This window comes from Oryzias latipes, chromosome 4 (assembly GCF_002234675.1).
Source record: "Oryzias latipes chromosome 4, ASM223467v1".
In the NCBI taxonomy this organism is placed as follows: domain Eukaryota; kingdom Metazoa; phylum Chordata; class Actinopteri; order Beloniformes; family Adrianichthyidae; genus Oryzias; species Oryzias latipes.
The window spans coordinates 32,011,846-32,029,555 of NC_019862.2; the positions used below are offsets into that span (position 1 = coordinate 32,011,846).

General features: G+C 41.9%; 1 protein-coding gene across 2 annotated transcripts in view; it reads right to left on the bottom strand.

Moving 5' to 3' along the window:
- LOC101163316 (voltage-dependent R-type calcium channel subunit alpha-1E) overlaps positions 1–17,710 on the bottom strand; it is a 117,184-nt gene that overhangs the window by 20,407 nt on the left and 79,067 nt on the right. For both annotated transcript variants that reach the window (XM_023954611.1, XM_023954610.1), the window contains exons 11-28: positions 17,350–17,403; positions 13,530–13,637; positions 13,226–13,435; positions 13,022–13,134; positions 12,792–12,904; positions 12,076–12,207; positions 11,844–11,913; positions 11,584–11,701; positions 10,889–10,956; positions 10,641–10,732; positions 6,692–7,507; positions 4,683–4,918; positions 4,413–4,527; positions 3,555–3,684; positions 3,312–3,371; positions 2,203–2,309; positions 1,839–1,850; positions 1,597–1,693 (exon numbers count right to left, since the gene is read on the bottom strand). In XM_023954611.1, coding sequence (XP_023810379.1) covers positions 1,597–1,693; positions 1,839–1,850; positions 2,203–2,309; positions 3,312–3,371; positions 3,555–3,684; positions 4,413–4,527; positions 4,683–4,918; positions 6,692–7,507; positions 10,641–10,732; positions 10,889–10,956; positions 11,584–11,701; positions 11,844–11,913; positions 12,076–12,207; positions 12,792–12,904; positions 13,022–13,134; positions 13,226–13,435; positions 13,530–13,637; positions 17,350–17,403 — 2,651 coding nt within the window. The remainder of the gene's footprint in view (positions 1–1,596; positions 1,694–1,838; positions 1,851–2,202; positions 2,310–3,311; positions 3,372–3,554; positions 3,685–4,412; positions 4,528–4,682; positions 4,919–6,691; positions 7,508–10,640; positions 10,733–10,888; positions 10,957–11,583; positions 11,702–11,843; positions 11,914–12,075; positions 12,208–12,791; positions 12,905–13,021; positions 13,135–13,225; positions 13,436–13,529; positions 13,638–17,349; positions 17,404–17,710) is intronic.

The following is a 17,710-nucleotide window of genomic DNA, read 5'->3' on the forward strand; positions in this document are numbered from 1 at the left end:
AGTTCAATTTTGAATCACTCTTTAATAAAAAAGTACGTGACAAAAAACTGTTACCAAGTCTATTTTTACTGTTCAATGAACCCAGAAAGTATTTATGTATAACATTGGTTTGTTCCATTTCATTGCTTTCTTCTCCCAGTTTCCAGCATTTGGTACACAGAATACGGAGCAATTATTTCTGGGTATTTTAATACTAAATATAAGGTGCTCACAAAAGATCTGACATTTCCCATTTACTATATAATCAGTGGCAGAGCGACTGGGGAGGAACAACAGGGGCGGAGCTACAGGGGTGGAGGCACAGGTGCAGAAGCACAGGGGAGGAGCTACAGGGGTGGAGCTACAGGGGAGAAGCTATTGGGGCGGCGCTACAGGGGAGGAGCTACAGGTGCTGAGCCACAGAGGAGGAGCTAGAGGTGCACAGCTACAGGGGCGGAGCTACAGGTGCAGATCTACAGGGGAGGAGTTACAGGGGAGGAGCTACAGGGGCGGAGCTACAGGTGCAGAGCTATAGGGGAGGGGCTACAGGGGCGGAGGTACAGGTGCAGAGGCACAGGGGAGGAGCTACGGGGGTGGAGCTACAGGGGGAGGAGCTATAGGGGCGGCGCTAGAGGGGAGGAGCTACAGGTGCTGAGCCACAGGGGCAGAGCTACAGGTGCAGAGCTACAGGGGAGAAGCTACAGGGGAGGAGCTACAGGGGCGGAGCTAGAGGTGCAGAGCTATAGGGGAGGAGCTACAGGGGCGGAGGTACAGGTGCAGAGGCACAGGGGAGGAGCTACAGGGGTGGAGCTACAGGGGAGAAGCTACAGGGGAGGAGCTACGGATTCCCGTTCTTCCTCCTTCATTAGTTAAGTGAGAGAGGTCATCTCTTTCCAGAAGAGGCCGGTTTCATCCGTCGTTCATTCATCCGGATGATCATTATTCTCTGCGTTTATCTTCTTCAGCGTTTCAGGATATTTTCCAGCTGCTCTCAGTCAGCTAAAGCCATTTAGCGACTCAGGAACCGCTGGAAATAGCGCTGAAATGTTCCTGAGCAGCCGGCAAAGAAGCCGGCGAGCTCTTCATCTCTGCTCCCATCCTCCCCTGCAGCCCCTCCTTCGGACCCAAAAGTCTCATACAAGCGTGTTGATCTGAGTTTTCCTGATGACCTGGAGGAGTCACGTGACCGAAAAAAAATCTGCGAACACGCGAAACTGCGAATGTTGAAACGCGAACACGCAGGGGAACACTGTGATGGTAAAACTGTTAGAAATACGTAATCTTGATACTTTCCTTTGTAATGGCCTCCCACTCTGATGTTTTTCTACCCTTCCAAAGTCTTCTGCCCCCCTCCCGCCCCCATGTAACATGTTCTAGCTCCGCCCCTGTATATAAGGCCTTAAAGGGATTTTATTTTGCATTTTATCGACATGTTCTTCCTGAGTCGAAGCCACAAACACAAAATTTGAGCCTTTATTTATTTATTTAAGCTTTTTATTTGTTTTACAAAGTTCTTTTTACATAAACTGTAAAAATGTTTTACTTAATTAAAAAAAACAACAGAAATAGACGACCACAGGAGTTTCAGAGGGACAGAGGTAAGAAAGACCGTCTGACCTTGAGCTTGGGAAGCCTCTTGATAGTCTTCAGCGGTCTGAGGACCCGCAGGACCCTCAAGGACTTGATGGTTTTAATGTCTCGTCCTTTATTGTTTCTGAGCAGGACAGGAAAACAAATCTCTTACTTTTTCAGAAAACTTTACTCTGACAAAGATTACTTCTGCTTTACAGTTATATTATAAAACGAGTCCAAATAACATCTATTCTAACTCAGATAAGATGATTTGTTTTGTCTTTTACCCCATCACATTGCTGTGGTCAGTCCCACAGAGACATCATCCGAAGACATGAAAGACAGGAGGAAAGGAATTTTAGAAAGCATAAAAACACAATTAAATCCACATTGTGAAAAAAAAATACCCACAGCAGAGTTCAGAACCCTCTAAATATGCAATCTATTTTGAATTTATTCGGTTGATTAAATCTACTTGTTATAAATCAGATAAATTATACCGATTTGTCCTCGGGTCTGCACCAGGTCTATCAGGAATAACATCAACTGCAAGTCAGGACTTGTTAAAAGCAGCATTTGTGTAAAATATTAAACAATATTTTAAACAAATCAAACATCAGAGACTGAAGACGTGAAATGAGTGCGACGTACGTGAGAGCAAAGGCCACCAGCGCTCCCACCACGACGATGAAGTCCAGGATGTTCCACAGGTCCCTGAAGTACGAGCCGTCATGGAGAATCAGACCCTGGTCGATCATCTGAGGGACGCACAAAGCCAGGTTCACACAGTTCTTCCAACTTTTTACCAGTTCTTAACACAGTCATGATGCTGCTTTTTTGGTTTTTAACCATTTTGGGTCATTTTCTTTGACAAAATGCATTAAAATGAAGGAAAAACCCAATTATCTTATTGCTTTATTTCCTTCTAGGATAACAATGCTTCATGTTAAATATAAATGAAATATAAATGAATCTAACTTAGAAGAGAATGTGCACTGACTATGCATTAAAACACAAATCAAAAAATTAAGTGTGAAAAGTTTTTATTGGAATGCCCACCATGAACAAAAAAAAGAGATTTAATGGCCGTGTCCCACAGCCAATTCGCACATTATGCACATATGCCACGTATGAAAACTGGTCATACGTAAATGTACGTGCAAAAAGTGAGAAAAGTTGTGTTCTTTACGTTTTCACAGATGTATCACAAATGAATCACGTTAAAACCACGGAATAAACCACGCAAAGAACACGGAAATCAACATAGGACATGAACCGTGCGTGATTATTGTGTTGTTTCTATGCATTTTATGGGTGATTTGTGCATCAATTACATAATTTTAACATGATATGTGTGCTGTCTACTCGATACAAAAGTTATACAACACATGGACATAGGTGAAACGGAAGCCACAAATTTGCTTATACATCTTACAAGAATCACGCGCAATTGGTCTGAAACTTATGAGAGCAACATTAAAGATGGGAAAAAAGTGAGATGAGACACAACGCATGCAAAAACATTTGTGTTGCAAAAGCAAAAACACTTTTTAAAAGCAAAAAATAATAGTAATGTGAAAGCAAAAAATCAAATATTTAATATTTTTATTTGTGTGCATAAAGATCACTCCATCGATGTACATAGTGGCGGTGTGACTTTAAGGCTTTTAGCTTCAAAAATAACAACACAATAGTTATGATCAACAATAACGTCTCCTGGATCTGAAAGACATTTTGACACGAAGTCATTGTTTGCTCACCTTTATAATCATTTCAAACGTGAAGACCCCGGTGAACACATAATCAAAATAACGTAGGACCTGAAAGGTTGATTAGAAAAAGCTTAAAACAGAAACTCAATAAAGCCTTTGAAAAAGAAGAATAACATATTTCCACACTGATTTATTAAGGTTTACAAATAATACCAGCATCTTTCTGAAATTTAGGAACAGATGAAAGAGAGAGCTCAGATAAAATTGCTTGTCGATTATTTACACCCTCACCTTATTCCAGTCAGACGTCGTGGCGACAGGATCCTCTGCGGCGAGCGCTATGCTGCTGGCAGCTATGACCAGCAGGATGGACATTTCAAAGTACCGCAGGTTCACCACATAATGACAAGCTCGCCGTACGCTGAAGGACGAGCAGAGACGGTCATGTGATCAGACTGATCTCTGCTGGATATACAAATCATTTAATTCTGTTCTTAGTTTATTACAAAGAAACAAATGGCAGGAAAAAAAGCTGCAGGTTTATGACTTTATTTATTCCACAACTGTTTTATAAACGTTTCCTTCTACATAATCTGCAAATAAATGAACCACTGACTGCTCATACAGTCGATAAGAATATTTTATGATGCTGTTGAAACGTGCAAAAATTTGAAGGAAATATGACAACAGTCCTCCTGCTCTAATTTAACTACTTCTGCAAGACATTTTGCACTAATCACATTTTTTTGTTTGCCTAGATATTCACATGTGGCTGATGGGATTTCCAAAGTAATGGATTTTACAGAAAAGGGCAAGTTATTTAAACAGGACATTCTTTCTGCCATCAAACTATTATTTAGACTTTTCAAAGGGCAAGGAACACTTTTGTTTCAGTAAACCCTGTAAATGCTCTGATTAGACTGATTTTTTTTAAATTAATTTATTTAGAGCAAGTTATGAGTCAGATAGAGTCGGTAATTGTGTTCTATACTTTTTAAGTATAATTAGTTATCATTAAAGCCACAAAATTACAGATGATTGCTAAAGCAATGAATGAAACAGAGATATTGGTAGTTTATGTGAATTCTTTCTGATCCCATCATGTCAGTCTGGTCCTAGGTGTTGAAAGGGTTAAACAAAGCTTCTTACGGGTTGTCGGGTTTGAAGATGAACATGCTGTCTGGCCTCACTGTGCTGGCCGGCTTCACCTCGTCCTCCTCTTCCTCCTTCTCGGATTTACACCTTTCAGGATCTTTGCTGTTGACTGTCAAAAGTTGAAGAAAGCTTCTGCTTGATCAAACTGAAACAATCCTCTGAATCCACAGAAACGTTTGGTGTTTGGTGGAGATTTGCTTTGCCAAATGGATTCACCTCGTTCTTCCAGATTTTTCTCATATTTGATCAAATTTGCAGAGTTACCTGAGATTGTGGAAAGCTCTAGAGAAGACTGCATGTTGGGCACCTCGATCATCACGCTGGAGCTGAGTGGATGTGTGTCCTGACCCTGCCCCACCTCCGTGTCCCCTGGGTTTGCAGGGGGGGACACATTTGGCGCCGGTGGAGGCTCTTCCTGCGTCTGAGACGTTGGGTCGCTGCTGTGACTCTGGATTTCTTGTGGCATTGGTTCCCCTCCTTTGCTTTGATCACACCGTCTGCTGGAAACGGTGAAAACAAACCAACGCACAAGTCAAAGTGTCAAAAATGCACGACAAAACACACAAATCCCAGGAGAATTAGCTTCAGATCGGCAAGTAAAGCTTTTATTTCAGTGACATCATTCCTGCTTCACCCATTGGTTTTCCAATCTCATGGCTTGTTTACAATGACGTAGGAATTACACCACCTGTCCCATTATTATAGTTTTCACTCAAAATTTAACGTCAAAGTTTCAAAAAGTTTGGAATTTTGGGTATAAAACCAACATAACGTGTTAAACACATAACTGTGATTCCCCGGGGAATAAATCATTGAAACTTTCTGTATAGTTTAGTGGAAATTCACTTTTTAAAAATGTGTTAAAATGTTGTTTTGACACCATCTCTGCTTTGGTTTGGGGATTTATACATTTTTTATTATAGTCTCTCACGTCTGATCTTTGTTATAAAACATTTAAAAAGAAACAGTTTAATATCATTTTTTTTTGCATAAAAAGATGCCAAAATTTACAATTCCACATAAGGTTTTGGGACAGTTTCAGGGTTTTTGTGGAATTTGTGAGTTATATAATGAATAAAAATCTGTAAAAAAGAAGAAGCTGGGGTTTTACTAAGAAAAATGGTTGTCAAGCACTGCAACAAAAAACAGTTTTATAAACCCGCTCCAATGAAAATGTTGTTTTTTGTGTTTTCCACATGGTCTTGTAGCATTTCTCTCATGCTACAGGACAAATTTATAGAAAATTAAGCTTAAATTTACATTTCTGAGTCTTTCTGCATTCAAATCGTAATCATTTAGGAGCTGTTTGAAAATGCTTTTGTTGTTAACCCTTTTATTTAAACCAATAATGTTAGGTTGTTAGGCTCTGCATAAATTTTGTCCAAGAAATAACACAGGTTTTTGAATTTAAGCTCAAAATAACGTAACCATAGTAAAAAACAAACAAATACTTGGAACGCTTTTAAAATAGATAAAGAGATGATTGGAGTGGGACTTAAAAGATAAATGATTACAGTAAATTCTAAAGTAGAAAAAAAGAATAAACAGGCCCTGGACTATTCAATGTTAAGGGAAATCCAAACGGCATTTATAAAATTAAAATTGAAATGAGTTTGGGAAAACAGAAACCAGGCCGTTGTGATAAAATGGCTGCAGAAGAATAAAAGTGCTCACAACAGGGACATGGAGATGGAGGTTTCCTCAAGAAACGTGGCTCATTTCAGTGATTTATGAGTTACGTTTGAAAACTGAACCATAAACATGAACATGTATTTTGTGTGTTCTGTTAAACGCGGTATCCTGGATGAAGGTCAAACTGAACTTAATTATTATTAGTTAATTATTGAAGATGGTTTAAAGTGATTGATCTCTAATTATATCACTTCACTTGCCCCAAAAAGTCATGATTTTTCTAACAAATAATAATCTGCACATATTTTTGATACTTGATTAATTATTATTACAATGACTGAGTAGTTCATCTTTGTCATGTGCTTATTGATACTTAAGTTTTTCTAATGACCTGAACCTGGGTTGGTAAAGCATAGATGTCTGATAAAAGTGATGATAATGATAAATCATGGCATGAATGTCAATGGCAGAACAATGGGGGGGTTATATGAATTTGCTTCCTTCCACTTCCCTTTTCGTTTGACACGTCTTTGAATGAATGTACAACTGCTGTACTATAATTTTGGGAGATGTTTTCGCTTCTCCTAAGCGTTTGTTAGCATCTTCAATATTTGTCTGAGGAAAACGTCCTTTTATCTCACCTGTGCTCTTCCTCTTTGGGCTCCTCCCCCTCCTTCCTTTCACACTCTGCTGACTCCTCCTCCTGATCTTGATTCCGTCTTCGGCCGCCGGTGGGACAGCCGGTTGACTGATCGTTGGTGCCTTGCTCATGGTCACAGAGAAGAGCCGTCCTCCTGCCGCGGATCTCAACGCGACCTCCGCTTTCGGTGTTATCTGGAGGTCTGAACTTCTTCACGGCCCGGTGCTGCCGCTCTGCGTTCAGTCGGGGGCTTCGGCACTCGTGGTCCGCCTTGTGGTTCACACCTAACTTATTGCCGTCTGGGATGAGTCCAGAACCAGCGGGAGGATCCGGGGGTTCTGGCTCCAGCAGAGACGTGGCGGGCTCAGGTCTATCATCAGGGAGGGAGGCCTCCAACGCCACGTCCACAGACACACCAGCACTCGTGACTTGGTTCTTGGTTGGGGACGCCTGGGCATCAGTTGAGCCCTTCACCCCCCCTGATGGCGTATGCTGCATAGCCTTGCGGTGCAGAGACAGCGGGTGTTCATGCGGACCCTGGACCAGAGCGTCCTTCTCCTCGCCGGGACTGGTAAACAGAATCTCTCTGCTGGACATCTGCCGATGTCGTCGCAGCTGGCTGGTCCTCTGCTCCCACACCGACATGGTCATCCTCTTTCTCCTCTCCCTCCTGGACATGAAAGAGTTAGTAGGGTTGAGTGGCGGGCGGCCGTCCCTGACACTGCCCTGGTCCTCGTCCAGGGAGTGGGAGTAGGTAGGCCGGCTGCGGTGTATGGCTCTTCTCCTGTACAGGTAAGGCCGCCTCCTCCGGCTTCCCCTGGAAGGATGAAAAATAAAGAAATCAAGCTAACGTGTCATGAAAATGTCCTTTCATTTACAGCTTTTACGTTTGGCATTCAACATCAAAACACGAACATCGCTGAATATTTTAAATGGCCCAGTTTTTATGCTTTGATCCAGAACAATGTTTGCATGCAGCGGTAAGGAGGTCAATGTTAAAACTTTGTTGAACTGGATAAACTTGATGATATCATTTCCCCCCTTTCAACAAAAATACACAAAAAAACTGCGAATTCAAAGTACTTTTACTGGATCAATGAAGATGCCGGTGATAAATTAACCAAGTCAGGAGTTTGTGTGAACTCGATAACAAAAGGAGGTCGATGCAGAATGAAATCTGTTGGATAGATTCAACAGACCATGAATTTAAAGAGAGTTGGGTTAGGTACGGTACGGGACAGAGCATGGATGGATGGATGGATGGATGAGCGTGGGACTTTTACCCTGGAATGAAAACCGAGCAATCGTGGTGAGAGAGTCAAAAAGCTGAACGTACGATGCTACTTACTGGTGCGTGGACTCTTGTGTGGTCCGTTTTATCAATGAGCGATTGGTTGAAAACAAGACATTAGTGCTTTTGTGAGCAGACACACAACAGACCCGGAGACCCACAGCAAAGCAGCCTCTCTCACTGGTTATGTTCTTCATGGAAAATCTCAAGAATAATAATTTTTTATTTATTTTCTCATTGTTTTTCTTTTCATCAACACCTTTTAATGCCCCCAGCAACATTTAACAACTCAAACGAGTGACTTTTGTTGCTTTGCTGTGCGTCTCCATTGAAGCCACATCGACAAACAGGATGGCAGCGGCTTCAGAAACAGTTAAAAACATTCATAAACATCAACAAGTCAGTGCAACATCGATAGGCAGACAGTCTGGGAGATGGATGCAGGGAGATGGGCTCCATAAGCAGACGTTTGATAAGTGTCGTTTGAGAAAATCACCACACTGGGATGCAGCTCTGAACATCACTGCCACCTCAGAGCACTCACAGTAACCACATTCCTCCAGGACATGCTGGTGAAGCTGAACCAACGCTAAGCTGGTAAGTTATCTGCTTGAAAGAGGATAGTCCTGTCCAGGGTGGACCCCAGCTCACGCGAGCAAAGCTGGGAGGGGCTGCAGCCCCAGTAAACCCTGAACAGGATGAAGCAGGTATGGAAAAAGGCCGCACAGGTCAAAGAAAATCCAGAAAAATGTACAAAACAAGGAGGATTTTAGGTTCTGACAGAGAAAGAAAAACATCACACACTCAAAGCTACTCGATTTAGCCTTCCTTTCCAGATAAAGGTTAAGAGTGTGCATCTTTTCTGTTTTTCTTCCTTTGATTGTGTTGGCATGCATTTGCATGGCAATATGGATAGTCTCAAGCATGCCGGTTTCTTTAAGGTCTTCACAGCTGATGAAAAACCCTCACAGTGCAGAGGGTCCAGTCTTAAAACAGAATCCAGACCACATTCCTCTGTAGGCTCTTTTCAAGAACCAGCCAACCAACACAGTTCTAGTTTAATTATAGTTTTGAACTGCTACGCAGCTTTTACACAGAAAAAGCTGATTAACAGTAAAAAAAAAACATATCAAGACATAAAAACATGTCATAATCTTGCATTCAAAAGGATGGGAGTTCCTCCATGCCCATGCAACAAGTGCCTTCCTCAGAAGAAGTCCTCAGTCCTGTTCATGCACATGCACCTCCACGCCTCATGACAGAGACAGCAAGCTCACATCACTTTGCCAAACTGTTTCCTCACACTCTCTTAGCAGTCACAGCTCTGCCATGATCAGCCATGATCACCGGGTGAGACTCAGATATCACCACGGCAACTGTGTCAGCTATTCTCACCCCAGAGGGGAAACAAGTGGCCAAGTAGACTTATTTGACCACAGAGCTTGTGGCGAGCAGAGGCTTGACCTTTGGGTGAAGATGAAGCAGTCCGACTGTGGTGGAAGAACTTGATCCACCACTTGACCTCTAAGCTCCTACAGGCCAGAAAACATGGTGGCGCACTTTGACGCCACTTTTGAATGTGTTGCTACTCAGTTGACTGATCATCCCAGCTGGATGTCTCTGCCAAAATGCTCAATCACTTCAATTTTACGCATGTTCAGGATTCAGTTCAATGTCTGATTCTAATAAAGTCCCACTCCGATCATCTTTTGATCTGTTTTCAAAGTGTTTCCAGAGGTCTTTTAATTATGACAAACAAATGGGTTGTTTTCCAGAACATCGTCTCTGCAAAGTGGCAGAAGCTTATTAAAGAGTCACCTCTGAGTTGACTGTTGGCATGAAGTAACCCTGCTCCCCTTTCCCATCATCCCTAAATGAGAGCTATTTCTTTACATGCTCTCCTGCTAGCTTACAGCCTTTTTGTCACTGATGCAATAAAAAGTTGATATTTTTTAAAAAGGCTTGTTGGAGCTCTTCAGCCGTACAGTTTTAAGCCCGATGTCGGCTCGGACGAGGAAAACAAAGACGTACATGTCTCTAGTCGTCTACAAATGGATGCATCGGAATAGAGCAGAGCAGGGAGCTTGTTGCCGCCCAACGTATTTCTGCGTCACAATCTTTTTCATTTTTTAGTCCATTTTTGATTTACACCGATTTGAATAAATACTCAGAAATGCAATTTTGAGCTTAATTTTCTTGAAATCTGTCCTCCAGCATGAGAAAAATTCCACAAGATGTTAAAAACACCAAAAACACATTTTTCATCGGAGCGGGGCTTTGAAAACTAATTCATTTTTTACATGTTTGTCCAACATCAAGTTTAGTTTCCACAAAACTAGTTTTAGTTCAACATCTAGGTTTCATTGAGACTTTCATTCATAAAATGAAGAATACTCAATAAAAACAACAAAATAAAAACTTACAGAAAAGATTGTTGTTGCTTAGAATTAAAATAAACAAAAATGTCTCTAAAAAGATCTATTTATGGATTCCAGGAGTCGAAATCAATTGAACATATTTTTCTTGACCTGGTTTTAAAGGCTCCTGATTGCACATTGTAGTTTGACTTTGAACATAATTCAGAAGAGCTGAAAGTGGAGGTGAAAGGAAAAGATAAAGGCTGGAGCAGGAGGAAGAGGAGGCTGCATACGGCACTTACTCTGAAGACATGAAAGACGACAAAGGTCCGACCTCCTTGGCCTTCTGCATGGCATGCTTCTGATTGAACGCAGCCTCTGCTTCTTCTTCATCCTGAGAAAAGAGGAAGAAAAAGACAGAAAACAGCCGTTTGAGCTGATCTGATGTGACGGAGGATTTATGGCTTGACTTTGTGTTTTCAGAGGTTTTAAACAATCGTGGCTGTTATCACAGAATCACATTCATATTTACTTCTGACTGAGTGGTTACCTTGGTGAGTTCTTGAGCATTAGCAAGGTTGTCCACTGCAATGGCCAAGAAGACATTCAGCAGAGTGTCTGGTCCCAGTGTTGTTAAGGAGGCACACAGCATAAACTCTAGGAGTCAAGAGGCGCCACGACCTTCACAAAATGATCGTTTGAACGGGATAACCGAGGGCTTCACAGTCCTGCACTGCCGTTTCTCTCTCCCTACACCCAACCTGGGGCCTCAGGTCAGCTGATCAGCCTCTCCTGAAGGAACCACGGTGCAGAAGCTCGCTGGTTCGATACCCGGCTCTGGCATTTTTCACAAACATATCTTTTTGTTATTGTGCTGTTTCCACCTTATTTACTTTACTACAACTTTGATCATTTCTTTATTTATTTATTCTTTTTTTGGTTGTTTAGATGTGTTAAGTTTTAATGTAGGGCTCCATGTTTGACTGCCGCCATGTGAAGACGCCATAAAAATCAACATTTTTATTTTATTTAGGACTCTAGTGAACTCAAAGCATCATTCTAAAAAGTCAATGATTCAGTAAATCAACCTTTTCTTCTCAACTATCATTAGGAATAAGATAAAGATTTTACAAGAAACAAACATTTGTCTTTTGATAACTGCTACGGTTAAAAAGATGGATCTGAAAAAGTGTCTAGTTTGCACTTCCAGTTGTGTTTCTTCAAAGGAAGATCAACGGAGGATACAGTTTCCGAAAAGAGTCAGAACGATGAAGTACACAGAGGACCACATGCCAGACTTCACTCCTCCCTGAGAGCGAATGCCGTTATACATCACCTCGTTCCAGTCCTCTCCAGTCAGGATCTGTGATGAAGACACACCCACAGCAGCACACTGTCACACCAGTGTCACTGATGGAAGCCTTCCAGGCGTCTCTTATGAGCTCGGCTGTAAATCAATGTTTTCCTGCACAGGTGGTGCAGTGAGAGGAAATCCACTGACAGACCTGAAAGACGGTCATGATAGCGGCAGGAAAGGTGTCAAAGTTTGTGGGAGTGTAGTCTTCAAAGATGAACCTGTGAAACAAACACAACACGGTCGGTTCTCTGAGGTCAGATTGGCTTCTTCTTTATTCTTTATGTGCATCAGTTTAATGCCGTCAGTCTTTCCAAACCTAGAACGGGTCGCTGTTTGGCAGCAGAACCAACCGGCAATCTAATGCAACACTTTGATGTTACCTGCCGCCGAAAAGCTGCATGCCAAGAAGCGCAAAGACCAGGATGAAGAGGAAGAGCAGGAAAATCAAGGAGATGATGGACTTCATAGAGTTCATCAGAGAGACAACCAAGTTTCTCAGCGATGCCCAGTACCTAGAAGAAAACCAAACAACCTCCTATTTAAAATATAACATTTTAGATTCCAGGTAAGACAGAGTTATGGAACTTAACACCTTGAGGACCCAAAAATGAGCCAAACAGGTGATGCGGATATTTTGGGTTGTTTGACCCCGTGGAGGGTCGTAGAGCGGCACGGCTGCATCTTAAGGGGAGCCAAGGTGTGTCTTGCAGCTGCCTTTGAGGCTCATATAGCCACCTCGAGGTACTAAATGGAACGTACCATTGTTGTGCGTGTGGTAAGAGTGTTGGGATTTATTCATAAGGATATTGTAAGTTGCACACACTTATGTGTTTGAATGATGCGGTGACCCATATAAAAAACTTTATGAGGCGCCTGAGTCTCACCGACTTGCTCTTGTGTGTTCACTATAACCTTTCACCAGCAGCATGCCCGTAGAAAAAGTTTATGAACATTTTTACTCCACCGAGTGGTCTACGACCACGACATTTTGTGTGGGCCCTGTGCAGGTTTTCCCATTTAGTGCCGCTTAAGTTAGGAAAGAAAACGACTCTATAGTCAACTTCTTGCTTTACATCGTTAAAGCTGCTGCACTAACTTTGTGATTTTGAAGATCCTCAGCAGACGGAGAGCACGCAAAACACTGATGCCAAAGGAGGTTCCAGGCCTGAAGAAGCCCCACAGCACTTCAAAGATGCTGCCAACAATCACCTGAACCAGAAATGAGAGACAGTATTCACACATTTTCAGGACCAGAACAGAGGACTGAGTCCTCGAAACAGCTACGGAAGAGGTTTCAAAAACACAAAAAATAGGAAGAGTACTGACGCTGCAGTCAAAGCAGTTAAAGGAGGAATGAAAATAAAGCCGTGGTCCCAAACTGTACATCTTTAGGAACATCTCAGTCAGGAACAGAGCGAGGAACAGAAACTCTGCATAGTCTGCAACGAAACAACAAAAATATCTAAATACAACGTTCAGGAAGCTCATTTGCTGCAAGTTAATCCTGCGTAGGCGTGCCTTTGGACTCACAGAGGGAGTTGGACAGCCAGAGAGGCTGGTTGTGGTGAACAATAGCTACACACAGAGTGTTGAGGGCCACAAGGCCGAGAACCGTCCAGTAGAAAGTGTGCGTCTTTACAACACGCCGGATGGAAATGCGCAGCAGACGTTCTTTACGCCGAAAATACGCGGCCGGACCTCGTTTTCCACTCCTGATGCTTATTCTGGCCGTGGGCATGCCTTGGAGAAATGCAGACAGAAGCTTCGGTCTATACTATATACTATATTCCACCCCGTCTTGCATATTTTAGTACCCGTCCTGATTTCCACTCACCCACAGATGAAATGTCACCGTAGAGTTCTTCCCCTGGATGCCCCTGACGCACATCCATGCCCCTCCGTTTGATGGTGGTGGCTCGCTTCAGAACTGCAGGCAGAGCAGCTTAAAGGTAAAAATGTCCCAGAAAAGCGTGTTCAGACTAATAAACTGCGACATTTGTGGATTTGTACCTCTATCTTAAAGACAGACAATAAGCCTGCAAATGAAAAATCACATTCCATGCACGGACTTCCAGTTTTAGTAACCTGAAGTTGAAGGCAAACGCCTGGATTGCTTCCTGATTTATAGAACGCCTACACCTCATGATTCCTTCATACAGATCTATAGCCCACAGAAGACAGACCGAAGATCTTCAGATGGAGATCCAGCTGCTAGGTGATCCCGGACAAGCCCCCTCCCAGGCCAACTTCCAGAATGTGGGCAAGATAACCTCATCTCAAGTCAGGAAATATGAACTTTATAAAAACTAAGTTGAGTTTGATACGTCTTTGTCTGAACGTATAACTGCAGACGGTATTGTTTTGTGCATTATTCTTCCTTTGATTGCTGGAAATGAGCCATTTTAAATCAAAAGTCAAAAAGTTTGTCTTTCAGTCCAATCTTGAGCTGGCATCTGACTCAAAACTGTGCGGCTGGATATTGCTGCCATTTTTGTTGCACTGCTTATGATAGGTTGGTGATGTGAGGAGCTGGAAGCCAGCAGGAGGCAGAGAAAACAAAGGCATGACGGGGAATCAGCGGAGGTTTACTTCTGCGTCACAACTCAATGATGAATTTCTTATGATCTTCTGCCAAAGAGAGTGCCGGGGATCACTGAGGCTCTGACTGCTACCCCCTGCTTTCCAAACCCAAGTTTGCACCGGATGACGGATGGATTTAGGGTTGTTATTCCTGCATGGCATCGTAATGGGACATTTTGGTTGAAAGTGTAAGCTGCTGTTGCCAATATGGCAAAATGAGACCAAAAATGATCAATTAATTTTGGAGAAAATATGTGAATAAAGCCTCTGGCAAGTCACGCTCTGAGGCAACCTGACAGTTCATGCCATCCTGTGATCCAGTGCCGCAAAGCACTGGAAGGACAATCTGTGCCGGGCACGGGCGCCATGGAGAGCTCGAGGGGCGTTTTGCTCTTATCGATACAGGATGCTCATGTGATTGATCTCCATGTCTACTTTTCATCCACTCACACCTTCCATTTACTTTGAGATGTCTTGAATCTCCGTAGCAACAACGTTTTTACTTTGGAAACATTTTAACAAGCTGCTAATCCAACACACATAGACACACACAGGCAAACAAAAGCTGTTGCCGCTATGCACACAGCATTGTTTGCTATAGGCAAGAAGACTGAGTCCTGTCAACACACACTCACAAAAACACACATCCGTGTGGCTCTTCAGACCAGTGGTTGCTAAGGCAACTGCTGTGCACCTCCTTTCTGTATAATCAAAGCCACCAATGCTTCTGCATTTATTTTCAGCAAAACAACTGGAGTTGCTGTAATGACTCCAGATTCTCACAGCCTCAATCTTGTCAGCCTTTGTCTTCACGTTAGTCGGTGCCTATGGTTTTTTTAAAGGGCAGAGGCGGGTCTGTGAGGCCCGACCAGAAAGATTTACCGTCTGCACCACCGCTCCTCAACTCTGGGAGGCTGGAAAATAAATCAGCTGCTTTGGCTTATTGGTGAGGAAAGGTTAATGCTGAGTTGAGAGCATGAAATCGGCACTCAGCTGTCTGTTGGGAGGCGTGTCTAACGACAGATTCAGCACTGACGCTCTTTCTGTGCTGCTCAGGAAGTTATGGTATAAGTGATTTGCAGCACGATAGATTATACACTTGTTTTATCTAGGCTTTTCTAACACGATCAGCTGAAAATTATAATGTATAATATAAATACAACATAAGCTCCTATTTTTATTTATTTTACATATTAAATGTTTACATTTTTATTGTAAATGTAATTTATTTTTCCCTCTAGTCAGGACTCCCTTGAAAAGAGATTCTTAATCTCATTGGGGCATTTCCTGGGTCATTAAAGGTTAAAAATGGAAAAAATGACATGAGTTTTGACCTAGATTAGATTAATTTTGAAATGAATTAAAATGAATTTCATTTTAGATTCATTTTGATCTTGGTTACATTAATACCTATGCATAGCATAGGTATTAATGTAACCAACAACTGTTCAAACATTCAATCAATGCAAAACTGCTGACTCTGTCAGAGAAAAGCAGCTTTTGGGCCATTTTGCAACCGTTTGTAACATGTTTCATATTGGTGCAAGCCCCATATGAAAGAACACTTATGTCAGAGACCGTTTGTCATCTAGGTGACATTTTTGGTGTTAAAAGGTTAAAAATGCTCCATTTGTAATATTCGTAATACATTTTTCCAGCGCTTATTCGCGTTCCAGTACCAGCAGTTTCACGTATTTGCAGATTTCTTTCAGTCACATGACTCCTCCGGTTCATTCCAAAAGCTCAGACAACTCATGACGCTTCTATGAGACTTTTGCCTCTGAGGGAGGTGCTGCGGAAATTTCTGAGGAAGAGGGGCAGAGGTGAAGAGCACGCTGGCCCATCGGCCTCCAACAGCTGGTTCCACCGGTTCCTGAATCGCCATAACCAAAGTTTGTGCTCCTGCATGCAGAAATGCTATCAGCTGACTGGAGCGGCCAGGAAATATTCTGATACGCAGAGGAAGATAAAGTATCAGAGATGTTTAAGAAGTGTCTTTGATGAGTGTGTGTGTGTGTGTGTGTGGGGGGGGGGGGGGGGGGTGTCCAGTATTTGCAGATTCTGTGGATGTCTCTGGTCCTTAACCCCCACGAATATGGGGTCAGAACTTCATGTACGTTTATTTTTGTTCTTTCTTTTTATTATTTTGTCATTTTATTTATCTTTATTTTTGATTTATTTATTTTTTGATTTTATTTATTTTATTAAACTTTTAAACATTTTTGTATTTTATTAAGTATTTAATATTCATTTATTTATTCTTTTTTTATTTATTATTTATTTATTTTTTGTTCTTGTTTCAAGTTTTACTTAAATCTTGTGAAACCTGATGACATTTTTTTTCTCAGTTAGTACAGGTGGCATCTGTGGATCAGATAGCTGATAGTTCAGCTTTTAGGTTTGAGATTTTTACCAAACGTTTTGCTGTTTTGGTGGTTTTTTTCTATGAGCTGTGATGCCTGTAAAATATTTGTCATCCCAAAGCCAACTCAAAGCTTTAAAACATTCCAAGATAAAGCAAAATTATTCAAAATTCTTATTCTAACAAAATGGGAATTCACCAAAACAATCATTTTTTTCACATTTTTTAGCTTTGGTCATTCCAAATTTACAGCCTCTATTATAGGAAACTGTTATTAATTAAAAATGAAATATCAGATATAACTCTGACAGACATTTAACGGGACATTTTAAAGGGCTTTATCACCACAAGTGCCATGCACACACATAGACACGATGATTCTGGTGGCTGCAGAACATGCATGCATGGTGCTAACCACTCCACCAAAGCAATGTGGGCTTCAGCTTCTTCCCCAAGGACACTTCGACACACAGGTAGGCAGAGCGGGAATCGAAGCCTCGACTTTTCAATCAGACGTCAACCGTTCACACCGGCATGCCGTGTTGTCATGAAAGCTTAACTACTTCCAAACAGTCACACAGGCAGCCAAAGTGCCAAATTTACCTGCACCATAAAACGTTCTACAGAGTTAATGCTGCCTTCACCGTCACACACACAGTCAAATCCATTCAAAGCATTTCCAATAAAAATGTTCAGAAGAAGACTGACTCACCATCCAGGGCTGAAGGACCCGGGTTCTTGTTCTCCTCTGCAAGCATCACCTCCTCTGAAAAACAGTATAGGATCAGATCTCAGCACATGTAGTTTCTGTGAGCCTTTAACTTTGCTCAGGACACCTTCATGCTCAGTCACTTTGATAGACCCAATCAGGAGGATGCTGATTGATTTCATTTAATTTGCTTTCACACTTTAATCTGTAGATTAAAGTGAACTAAAAAATAGATTCAAGCCCCCCTAAAGGAGACACATTTAAATGTAGTAGCTCAGTGTAAACATTTTATTGATGTTAAGTAAAGTTATTTCAGCAGACTGCCTCAGATCCATAGACTGAAAATCCATATTTTTTATTTCGG